General features: G+C 45.6%; 1 protein-coding gene across 3 annotated transcripts in view; it reads right to left on the bottom strand.

Annotated features, from left to right (window-relative positions):
* The window catches only part of STOML3 (stomatin like 3), a 56,696-nt gene that overhangs the window by 32,459 nt on the left and 11,658 nt on the right, over positions 1–12,579 (bottom strand). The window contains exons 2-3 of one of the 3 annotated variants that reach the window (XM_088460190.1): positions 2,705–2,814; positions 450–510 (exon numbers count right to left, since the gene is read on the bottom strand). In XM_088460190.1, the coding sequence (XP_088316316.1) occupies positions 450–504 (55 nt within the window). In that variant the 5' untranslated portion in view covers positions 505–510; positions 2,705–2,814. Of the gene's footprint in view, positions 1–449; positions 511–2,704; positions 2,815–8,933; positions 8,959–12,579 lie in introns of those variants that run through there. The other 2 variants (XM_088460191.1, XM_088460189.1) reach the window with 2 other exon arrangements.

Raw genomic sequence — 12,579 nt, 5'->3', positions numbered from 1 at the left:
GATAACGATATCTGACATCTGATGGGTTTGCAGTCAGACTTGGACGATTCCATTCATTTTAATGCAGTCAAAAATCGTTCAATCGTTCAAATCGTTCAAAACTTTGGTAAAATCGTTCAAATCGTTCAGTCGTTCATCTGACAAATCTGACAAGTCTGACAAATCTGACCGTGTGTACGCTCCATTAATTGAAAGTCACATAGAACTGTTTCATTGTTAATGTGATTCTAATATGAATTAGAGTAACAACCAGGGGAGACCACGGGAGCATCCAATTTGAGGCCCAGAGCTACCCTAAGGTAAACCCTGACTGTCAAGAGCTGTTTACTAAAACTGCTACAAAACGGAAAAGAAACATTCTGAAACCTGCCCAAACTACAATTAAAATGTTTTTGTTTTTTTTCAAATATCTACCAGTTTTGATCACATCAGTTGCTCAGAGTACTTACCAACCAACTCAGTTTTTGATTCTCTCTTGTGTGAAGGTTGAAACTCTGTCTCCATGTTTTCCTGTTGTAGATGATATTGTTATATTTGATGTTCTCTGTTATTGCTACAAACATTTTACAAGTACTTGTCATAAAAATTAAAACAGTACAATGCAGAGATTTGCCGTTACAGGTTTTATCAAGTGGTTTATAGAGTTTATTCTTCCACAACATATACAGTGACTGGTAAAACTTTTCAACCCCTGAATATGTAAACAGATTTGTCTGTATTACAGATGACACTAAAGCCGGGTACACACTGGAGGGATGTCCAGCTGATATGTCGTTTCATAATGACGTATCTCCTATATAGCTCAGTGTGTACCGGCGATTGCTCGCTCCCGCGCCAGGTTTGATGTGCTGCACACCAAACCTACTGATATTGTTAGTGCCCAGTGCATTGGTAATGAATGACGTAACAGTGATCGTTCCGTCATACAATAAAGTCGTCCAGTGTGGATGCACAATCACTGTTCACGGGCATTCGTTCCGATGTCAGAACGTATGCCCGTAGCTCCAGTGTGTATCCAGCCTTAGAGCCTGATTCAGATGGATGGAATTGCAGAGGCACACACAAGCAGCTGTGCTATTTCATCCATCTAAAATACAAATGCAGAAGACGGTGTCTTTAGGAAACAAACACCTCCTTGCTGTATCTGTGATCCCATGAAGCAGTCAGGGCAATCCCGTCACAAATATAATATTTATCCACACTATATACAGGTAACGCCTATAGATGTGTCCTCATACACTGTTGCTCAAGCTGTGTCAAATGGAATGGGTATGACATATCGACATATACTGACAGCAGCCTATCCCCGCCCCCCTCCATACTACGGTAAACTATTCCTCTCGGAGCGTCTTAGTCACCTCCTGCTGTATCGCGCTATATGGGGTGTAGATGACAAGTGTATGAGAACAGATCTGTATATCACACACCTGATATGCACTGATATCACACACCTGGTGCACACTGATCACTATACACAGGTCGTACTGATTTCACATTCCACAGCAGCAAGGTTTTTCCTATTCGACTGCCGGGGAGAAATTCAACCGTGTTAATTCCAATAGGAATTAACAGTTTTTTATTGCAGCCCCCAGTAAGTGCAAAAGTCAGAAAAATCCCCATGGATTTTATGGGACTTTCCTCAGTCAGAAAAAGTCAGAAAAATCCCCATGGATTTTATGGGACTTTCCTCAGAACCCCTAAGACCATGACTGCAGTAATTCTGCAATTGTAAGTTTCTGATTATCTTAATTAATCCAATAATTACATGCCATTGGGCCTGATTCTTTACGGAACGCAACTGCGATTACGCACGCAGAGAGCCGACTGTTGCATTCTGTGCACGCGTATGCATCGTAGTCCATCACAGAGTGAATGAAAAGAAGTGAGCCTTTGGGGGTGTTGACGGGGGTTTGGTCAGCAAAGCGTAGGTGTGTCAGTGCCTTTCAATGCTGTTAAAGGGGCGTGTATAAATTATCCACAGTGATCGCAGCTTCCAGTGCGTGCGAGGTTAGCAATTTCTGAGTAAGGTCTGACCTTGTGCAATTGTGCGTGAGGCTCCGATGGTACTCAATGATACCGATGGTGTCGCAGAATTGCAATGTATTACGGATGTGAGTAAGGGGAAGTGGGCGTCCTTATGTTGTGCTGCGACGGCATTGGAATTGCAATCATTAGCATATATTGCACACCCAACTGAATATGCCCCATATAGTAGCACATATAATTATTTTGAAAAGTTGCTGCTCTGTATAATCTTTGCCTAGGTGCCAGCATTAAAAATAGTCAATGTATATACTGTACAGATGTACATGAAAACATGATCACAGTTTTAGTATAGCAGTTCAAAAGTGACTTGTTCACTTAGCAGTCAATGGGGCAGATGTATGAAGCTCTGGAAAGTGATAAAGTGCAGAGTGATAAACGACCAACCAATCCGCTCCCAACTGTCATGTTACAGGCTGTGTTTAAAAAATGACAGTTGGGAGCCGATTGGCTGGTCGCTTATCACTCTGCACTTTATCACTTCCCAGAGCTTCATACATCTGGCCCAATATGTCCTAATAGTTTATAAAGATAGAGCATCTCACCATTATAGGACATTATTGCATATAACCGAGTAAGACTATATTGTTATTGAGAGTTATTTTTGTCTCCTAAACATATTATATTTACCACAGAAAACATTTTCAAGAATGATACTGACCAAACAGAGGAAGGGTTAGTCCACCAAGAAGAGAAGGAGAAAGAAATACAGTATAGTGGATCACAAGAAGGAAGAAGAAGGGCGTCCAAAACAGTTTCCGCAGGATGTAACTAAGAAAGGAATATTCAATTTGTCATTTGGAAATTCAGTACCATTGAATTAAATTTACTTTACAAAGGATTAACATATGTCTCTGCAGAACCAAATCAGAATACTATCTGTGACAATATAGTAGCCTATGTATTGAAGGGTTCTATAGAACCACAATGGATGACTTTAGAAAAATGTGCGATCAAGCAGATAAGAACCCATTGGAGGATAACATAATATTTGATGAGAGATGAGCATTAGTGAATCTGACATCAAATCCAAATATTATTATAAATCCAGTGGATACATGCAGGAGGGGGTTTTGTTCAGGGTCTGTGTGACTATTTTAGGGAAGCACACTCTCTCTTGTGAAAGATTTTCTTCTAACTCTACGTTTGGCTTCCAAAGAAAATAAGAATCTCCTTGATATGTCATTAGCCGATGGCGCAATATTCAAAGAAGTATGGCAATTTTTATTTGTCACTTTTGTGGTGGTTCCAATTTATTATCATTTATCCAATATACACAAGTCCCCCACTTCACCCCCTGAATATCCCATCATATCTGGTATAGGGTCTATGACATCAAATTTGTCTTGTATTGTAGATACATTTTTGTAAAGTCACATGACCTCACTCAAATATCGTTTAACGATAATCATTTGAAAAAATCGTTCACTTTTCTGAGTCAAATGATGAACGATAATCGTTCATGCGCGTTCACGTTTGTAGTTCAGTCAGACTTGTCAACTCAATGATTTTCATTAAGGGAATATGCAAAAATCGTTTGTAGTTCAAAAAAATCGTTCATTACACTTTAAAAAATCTGACAGATAATCTGACAGAACATCGTTCATAAAATCGTTGGTAACAAAATCGTTGTGTATATGCAGCTTAACTCTCTAATAACATCCACGAACATACTTTCTAAATTGGATGAGGCTACTAATTTCAGATCCTTTCGTTCCTGTATTTGGAATGACAAAAAAACTAAAATTAGTCTGGTGGTTCTGCAGAGGACGAGGTTAGGAGGAGGAGGAGGAGGAGGAGGTGTCAGTTTCCCAGATGTTCGGCTTTACTCACAAGCTGCCCAATGTAGGCGATTGGTTACATAGACAAGACACTTATGTTGACACATTGCTGGAGCAGCAGTTTTTACCTCAAATGGAATTAACTTGTTTCTTATGCTGGGCATACCCTATACAATTATCTGTCAGATATCTGGCTGGTTGGAATGAAAACCTGGTAATGTATGAGAGCAAATGACAATCGACCATTTGCTCACAAACACTGGAAAAAAGACAAAAATGGTTGCGATGTACTCAAAATATGGCATGCGAATTTGGGTGTGATAATATCGCCATATTTGAGTACATCGCAAGGATGAATCAAATATTGCACACAGGGACAGAGCTTGCGAGAAATCTCAGTCCATGCAAATCCTATCCCCGCTCAGTATTTTTTTATATATTATTCTATATTCGCCAAAACATGAGATTTCCTAGGAAATCAATTTTACTGCATATTAGATTAACCATTTTCATAGCATATACATGATACAAGGTCTCAAATTGAACCACATTCATGACTTGTTTTTTGTTTGTGCTTTTTACACCTTATGTTCAACTGTGTTCATGGTCCTGCATAACCCACATTGTGATGTGATGATTTAATCTTTTTATATAGTATATGATTTAACCACTTGCCTGGCATGTTCGCATCAGATGTGACCACACCAGGCTGCGCTTTCCCTGACATGGTCACATCTGATGCGACCAGTCAGAAACGCCCACTGGGCAGCTGTGAGAAGACAATCTTCCCGCAGCTGCCAATCTCTGCACCCATGGCTCCTCCCCCTGTGTCCCGATCACTGTGGCCAGCAGTGGTCGGGCAGCCTGGCGGCATCCTCCCTCCCGGCGACGGCTCCTCTCTGGCCGCCAGGAGGCCCGATTCCTTACTCATGTTACCGGCGGCTGCAGAGAGGAGCAGCCGCCGGGAAGCCTGTCTCTATTATGAATACCCGGAGGCTGCAGTGAGCAGCAGCTGCCGGGAAGCCATCACTGACCCCACTGTGTCCGCCGACTGCGGCGAGCAGCAGCCACTGGGAAGCTAACGCTGCCTGATGCTTGTACCCAGCGGCTACAAGGAGCAACAGCCGCCGAGAAAATTGCTTTGCCCCCACTGTGTAGTCGGCGGCTGCTGAGGGCAGCGTTTGCCGCGGGTGTCTCCAAGTTGCCTGTCTCAGCAGGGGAGACCTGTAGTCAGTCTCCCCTGGTATAATGTTTTTGGGGAAGATGGAGAGAGGGCGGGGTAAAAAAAATGAATGACATTGGGCGGAGTAAAATAATAACAAAAAAAAAATAAACTGCTCACAGGAAGAGGAGGGGAAGGTGCAAAAGACAGGGGTCATATGTCATTTTATAATGGGGGCCTATGGACACGGGGTGGTGTGAGACACCCCCTACGCATATCTTTTTTCAATAAAATATTTAAGTATATTTTTAAAACTGCTTTTTAAACTGAGTTACATTACAAAAAAACTACAATCTTTGTCCAGTTTTGCAGGTAAAAAATGATAAGTTAAGTGGTTAATAAATCAATTTTTTTAAGTCAGCAGCTTATTCAGCTTTTCATAGTAATTAAAATGTTTTCAAATATACTACAATTTTTTTTTTTTGCTTTATAATTAATTACATTTTAAGTCTCTTTAAAATTGGGGGCCAGTAGCGCTTTTAGTGTTTTCTTCTTCATATCTATTTTTTCATACAGTAGCTGTTGTGGCATATTCCTCACAATGGGTGGAGAAGGATCAAACCTTTCAAAGAGATAAAGTGGAGAATTTGAACCATACTTGCCTACTCTCCCGAGATCTGCAGGAAGCTCCCAATTTTTCGGGTAACCCCCCCCCGCACTATGGAAAAGTAGGCACTTCTCCTGCCCACTTCATAGTGAAGTTGGCAGGATAGGAAAATTTACTTGGGGAACGGCAGTCTACGGGTAGGGGGTGGAGCTTACTGACGCGATTCCATGAGAATTACGTCATTTTGGGTATACGTTATGCAATTATCAGCCTGATCCGCAGATCGTTGGGCATGGAAAATCTTCCAACATCATACCTCCCAACTGTCCTGCATTTTTCTGGGACTGTCTCGCTGTCCAACCCGTGGGCCGCAGTGTCCCGCGGTGGGGAGGAAGTTGGGGAGAGCACATACCGCTGCTCTGCTGTGTGCATGCGCACTGCATCTATTCACCAGTGTAGGGAGAGCCTGGGGGCTGCCCAGAGTGCTTGGCACACCCCTTATAGTGACATAAACAGGAGTTGCCGCGAGGCTCCGCCCCTTCCCGCAATGTGTCCGTATTCATGGTGCACAAAAGTTGGGAGGTAAGCAACATATCGGACTGATTCGATAATTGGTCAGCCGCATCTGGCAATGTATTCACTGCCGCGGCCAACTGGTCGGCATTTCCCCTGTTCCTTCACAGGGGAGAACCAGGAAAATGTCTCCTCCCCAGGAGAGGAAAGCAGATATTGTGTGGCCATACACTGTAAAATATCTCACAGCGGGGAGGATGTATTATAGCGCCATGTATAGTGCCGGTATAACTCTCCCTGTTTCCCGTCTTTACCGAGGTGAGGCAGGAAGCACTACCGATGAGATGTATGAATATCTCATCTGCCGGAGTGGGGGAGTGAAAACCCCCCCTCCGGCATCCCTGCCTGAGCACACAGAGCATCCAGGGACGTAGGGAGGGTGGCTCCGGTGGAGCGCAAGCTCCAGGCGCTGAAAAGTATAGAGGGTGCGCCACAGCCGGACTCTGGCGCCGCGCGGCACCTACAATGGCCGCCCGCAGCTCACAGCTGTCAATGACAGCCTGAGCTGCGTGTAGGCTTCCTCACTGTGCGCCCCTCACCAGAGTTGTGCGTATGACATCAGGCGGGTGGAGAGTCAGACCGGAGGGTGGAGCGAGGTGTCTTGTTGATTATAGATCAGTGGGCCACTGATATATTATTTATATATATATATATATATATATATATATATATATTATATATATATATATATAACAGATCACTGACTGATGGGTGCAATAATAAATATAAGAGTTGGGGACCTGCTACAATCAGTGAGGGGAGGGGGGGTGGGGTGTGTAGGCACTGCCACTGACATTCATAAAAATGCATTTACTTTAATAAAAAATGCATGTACTATATAAAAAAAATTGTGAACTATAAACGTGAACTAAAGTGAACGCTACTTCTTCTCGTGTGTGTGTGTAAAGTAGGAGTAAAGGCAGCACACAGACCTTTGAATGCCTTTGCCTGATTGACAGGCAGAGGCATTTAAGGGGTGGTGCAGGGGCGGGGTCGGCTGCCGTTCCCGGAAACACAGTGTGTCCGCCCAGTTTTACGGGAGTGGCCAGCCCAGGGACTGCATGGATGTACTCAGTCTTCGGGGCTCGCATGCTGACCAGGCAGAGTAAGCTGAGGCTTACTCGGCTGGCCACCCAGCGACGTTACCATTGCAACCATTGACTACCGATGGTCGCGATGGTGATCCCAAACTGCGACAGAGGTCGCAGTGCTGGGATCGCAAATGCAGCAGGGTATGTCATATAACTCCTGCTGCATTTGCATTATTGCAAGGATAGCAATTGTAAAGCTGCCTGCCTGCATATATCATATATAATAGCCTGCCTGCAGCTTTGCAATTGAGATTCTTCCTGACTCAGGCTCTCTGTGACCAATTTAGAATTTTAAAATATTTTTTATTTTTAAATGTGAAATGCACCCAATTCAGTACAGGAGATGGGGGGGGCGCCGAAACATACCCTTGCTCCAGGCACCATGGCATCTAGCTACCCCTCTGAGCGCATCAGCCTAGTGTCTCCTTCCCAGCCGGCTCCAATGGGTATGCTCGGGATCTAGCAAGCAATGCCAGATCTCGCGTGCAGCCCCCCGGAGCCGGCAGCCTGCGCCGCAGGGACAGTGCTGTCCCCGCTGTGGTGATAGGGTATCGATATCTACAGCTGCAGGAATGGTCAGTGCCACTGACAGTTCATATATTGCCCTGCACATTGGCACTGCTATCTTGTAGATTACAGCACCGATAATGACCCCTGTAATTTAGCACTGGACCCCTCAATAACACATGTGGGAGAAGTGGTATCAGCGCACCACTTCTTCCCCATACATATCGCCCCCAGTGTATGGCCACTATATTTCAGCTTGTCAGATAAAATGTCTGTTATGGAGCATACACACGGTCAGATTTGTCAGATGTGTCAGATGAACGATTGAACGATTTGAACGATTTAATGATCTGAATGATTTGATGAACGATTTTTGACTGCATTAAAATGACTGAAATCGTCCAAAACTGACTGCAAACACATCAGATGTCAGATATCGGTATCTGACCATCAGTAACGCGCATCGTTCAAACATGTCAGATATGTCAGATTTTCCTTCAGATATGAACGATTGAACATACCTCCCAACTGTCCCGCATTTAGCGGGACAGTCCCGTTTTTCTGGGACTGTCCCGCCTGCGGGCTGCAGTGTCCCACAGTGGGGGGGAGGGGAGTTGGGGGAAGCATACACGCTGCTCTGCTATGCAGAGCAGTGTGTATGCAGAGGTAGAATAGACGCTGTGCGCATGCACACAGTATCTATTGAGAGTACGGGGGATAGACCGGGGGCTGCCCAGCATCTCGGAGATGCTGGGCACGCCACATTAGTGATGTAAACGGGGGCGTGTCATCTGACCATGCCCCCTTTCTGATTAGGTAACGCCCCCTTTTCGGGCCCAAGCCAAAGGCGCGCGCAGGTCCTGACTCCCTCCCAGCAAATGTTGAGGGGTATGATTGAATGATTTTTAAAATCGTTATCGTTCAGATCTGAAGAAAAATCTGACCGTGTGTATGCACCATTAGTCAGACATTTTATCTGACAATGTATGCCCAGCAATAGCAACCAATCAGCTTCTAACTGTCACTTCATAGCCTGGGCTAGATAAATGGCAGTTAGCAGCTGATTGGTTGCTATGGTCAAATTGTGAGATTAATCTCTCTCAAAAGTTTGATACATCTCCCCCAATGATCTTTTTAAATCTCCCCCATCATAACAGTTGAACCAATACCTGTTACTGCACTGTCCTTGTGCAGCCTGTTGTTGCCGGGCTGCCGGTCAGGTGACTAGTTGCTAGGGGCCATACAGCTGACTCCAGCTACTAGAAGTACAGAAGCCCAGTGCGTCCAAATAAGTTCATAGGGAAATCACTGCATTTTTTAAAATATGCTGTAGGTGTGACCGCAAGTTTAAGGGGGACCAGATGTGTCCTGCTCCCCCCTCCACTGCCTGGTAGCTGCGACCCTCTTGCTTACATAAACCAGCTTAGATTAAGAATAAATAAAAATGTATGTTAACAGCCAGCAGTATGTGGCAGCTTTCTTTGTGATATATTGGTTCTCCTCTCACTAGGCTAAAGTATACATAATAAGTATGTTAGGAATGCCTATGCCTCACTATGTAAGGATAAAGTGCAAATAAGAAACTCCTATGCAGGATAATGGGAGCACAGACCTCTGGCATTGGGTTTGTGCTTTCATTGCTAGAGCATGACACAGGTTTGTGCTGACATAATATTTCCACCAAGTATAAAGTAAAATGAACAGCACAACTCTGATCATTACAAAATAAAAAAAATACCAATAGCAAAGAGAAAAATCAATTGTGCAAATACAGCGAAATTTTTTTTTCATAAATAAAATAAACTTTTATTATATATCAATCCTTAAAGACACTGACAAAATTATTAGAAATGTATAAAAATAATTGTATGTTGCCTACCCTCCCGATTCGGCCGAAAATTGTGTGCCACTCCCGGCCCCCTGGATAGGCAGGCAAGCCCCCCCACACACCCCCACAGCAAGGGGCCGGTGATGTGATTCAAGCTGAATCGCGTAATTTTGGCCCCGCCCCCTGCTTCTCAATGCCAGTAATATCGGCATTGTGTGGTTGGGGGCGGGGCCAAAAGTATGTTGTCGCTTTGCCACGCCCCCGTACCGCCCACAAATGCCCGATAAACTGTCCGGTCACACTCCCTATGCCGGCCACATCCCCCTGTTATGCCGACCTGGCTACTTCCTTCCGGAACGGGTAGCCAGAAGGTCGACAACCCTGTTGTATAATTGTGGCTATGGTTATGTGCCTACTGATCTATGTATATATATAATAAACAGTAATGTCCAGCACCCCATGAGTGGTCAGCACCGTAATAGGATGCCACTGCACCCGGCCCCTGAGCACTGCTCACAACTGATCACCCCAAGGCACTCGTGCACGCAGGGGGTAGTGCTGAGTACCTAGAAACCCCCCCTGCCAGCTGCTCCATCACTGCGCAGCTGAACTTATTTTTTTTTGTAAAGAGAGTCTCCTCACTCTCCTCCCGAAAGCTCAAGCAACTGTGCCTGCTGTTATACTGTGCTGGCTGTAGGGGGAGCTGCAGCGGCAGTATGCAGCCCTCCCAGGCAGTTCACATGAGAGCACCAGCATTGTGAGAGGCTGAGAGTTGCTGCCGGCGTTTTCTCCTGGAGCCGCACCGCAGGTCTGTGTATCACATGTGGGGGTGCGGGGTGCTGGCGGGTGGGCGGCGGTGCCGACAGGGTCAGTTGAGTGATCGGCAACACCTTCTCTAGAGCATTAGCCTGCTGCTCGGAGGGTATACAATCGGGAAACCGGCTGCCTTAATACCGACAGCCGGCTTCCCGACTGTCATATTCCAGCGAGGGTGAAATGCCGGGCATCTAGATGTAGACACCTGCCATTTCCCCGACGCCAGGAGACCGGCGCCCGGCATCCCGATAGAAGGGATGCCGGGCACCGCGAGCGGACAGCCACGGAGGGGGCAGGGTTAGGTTTAGGGCACCCGGGGGGGACTTAGGGTTAGGCACCCCCCCATGGAGGGTTAGGGCTAGGCTAGGGGGAGGGAGGGTTAGGGTTAGGCACCCCCGGGGGGGACTTAGGGTTAGGCACCCCCCCGGGGGACTTAGGTTTAGGCAGCGGGGAAGGGGGGGTTAGGGTTAGGCACTTGGGGGGGAGGTTAGGGTTAGGAACCCCTAAGGAGGGTTAGGGGGTTAGGTTAGGTTAGTTTATACTTACCTTAGCGATGATTGGGATTTCCAGCGCTGTCGGGCTTCCGCTGCCGGGCTCTGCTCATCTGTCGGCCAGGCGCTGCCGGGAATCGAACCGCTCGGAGTGTCCTACAGAAGCTCCGAGCGGCAGAACAGATGCCTTGGCACTGTGGGAGAAGACAATGTCTCTCCCCACACAGTGCGGGAGTTCTGAGCTGGGGCAGGGAGCTGGTTTCAGCATAAGGCGAGTACGGCTGGTATAGCACTGTACGATGTTACCGGTCACTGCTCTCCATACGGCCCTGCGTGTGTTAGGGCCAGATTCAATCAGAGGTGAAAAGTGCCTAAGCGGAAACTCAATGATTGTAATAGGCGGAAAAGTATCTCCAAAGAATAGCAGGTGAAAAAAAGTGCAAAATCTTTATTTTGGGGTGCAAATGTGGGGAAATGACTCAGAACCCTTGGGACAGCCCTCCAAAGGACAAAAAAAAATTACCTCAGAATACCCCAAAAAAAGACATGTAATTTTTGGTGCAAAAAAGTAAAAAGTGGGGGGACAACTATAAAAACTAGTGAAATAGACTTTGTGGGGTGCTGTAAGGAAGGGCCAAGTGATTTTGGGATTGCATGTGCATGTATGAGGGTGGTTTTTCATGTTTTTATAAAGTTCACTTTAGAGACACAAAAATATGCTAGCACACATTTTCAAGTATCCCAAATTTGACAGGACTATTTATTTTCACAAAAAAATACTGTTTTCTACCATTTTTCAGCACTTTTAGAAATAAGCATCTATAAAGCTTTTAACACAAATTAATGACACAAAGTACCTTTATTAGGGCTAATAGTACATATCTGTACTGATTTCTAGTGTTAGTGCATCTTATTTTGGGGTACAGACTGATTCCCCCAATCTATTCAGTACTTTCCGTCTGTTCCGCATTCGCCGCTTTCCGTATTCGCCTGTTTTGGATTTGAATTAGGTGAAAAGCGGGGACGCGCACGGAAAGATTTTGCCTCTGAAACAGGTGAATGAGGCAGGAAGTTGGACAGGCAAAACTTTTCTGACTTTTCGCATGTAATTGAATACGGGCCTTAGGACCTCATTCAGAGCCGGTCGCTATTTGTGGTCGCTCGTTCAGAAAAAAGGGGTGGCTATTCAAATGAACCGTTCGCTCTTTGCGGTCTGTTCACGCCTCTAGGTCTGAACGAGCAAACAAAACTTGGTCGTTTTTTGGAAAACTACGCCCCCTGGCCGCTCGCATCCTACGTCATGTCCGCTATTTATTAGATTAATCGAATACATCGACCAGCGTATGAACTGCTCGCTATTCTTGTGGTTGGTTTTTCCTACCGCAATCTTGCGAGCAGTTCTGTCTATAAAATAACCCAGTGACGTGGTCAATGACGCTGCTGTATTAATTATGCACACCCATAAAACGCCCGTTTTGACCTTTAAGCACACCTGCGTTCGGATCTCCACTCCCCGTTTTCAAGCACCTTCCCCTGTTACCACCCACATACGCCTCCTCCTGTCACTCAAAATAGCAGGCATTAGCTATTTAGCGAACAAACGATTTTCGTCCACACTGACTGGTTCGCGCATGCGTATTACGATCCCTACGCATGCGCAGTTGTGCAAACATCGCTCGG

Source organism: Taudactylus pleione, unplaced genomic scaffold (genome assembly GCF_031769625.1).
Source record: "Taudactylus pleione unplaced genomic scaffold, aTauple2 ptg000043l, whole genome shotgun sequence".
NCBI lineage: Eukaryota > Metazoa > Chordata > Amphibia > Anura > Myobatrachidae > Taudactylus > Taudactylus pleione.
Note: the sequence above shows the minus strand (reverse complement) of the source record. Positions and strands in the feature narration are given on the sequence as shown.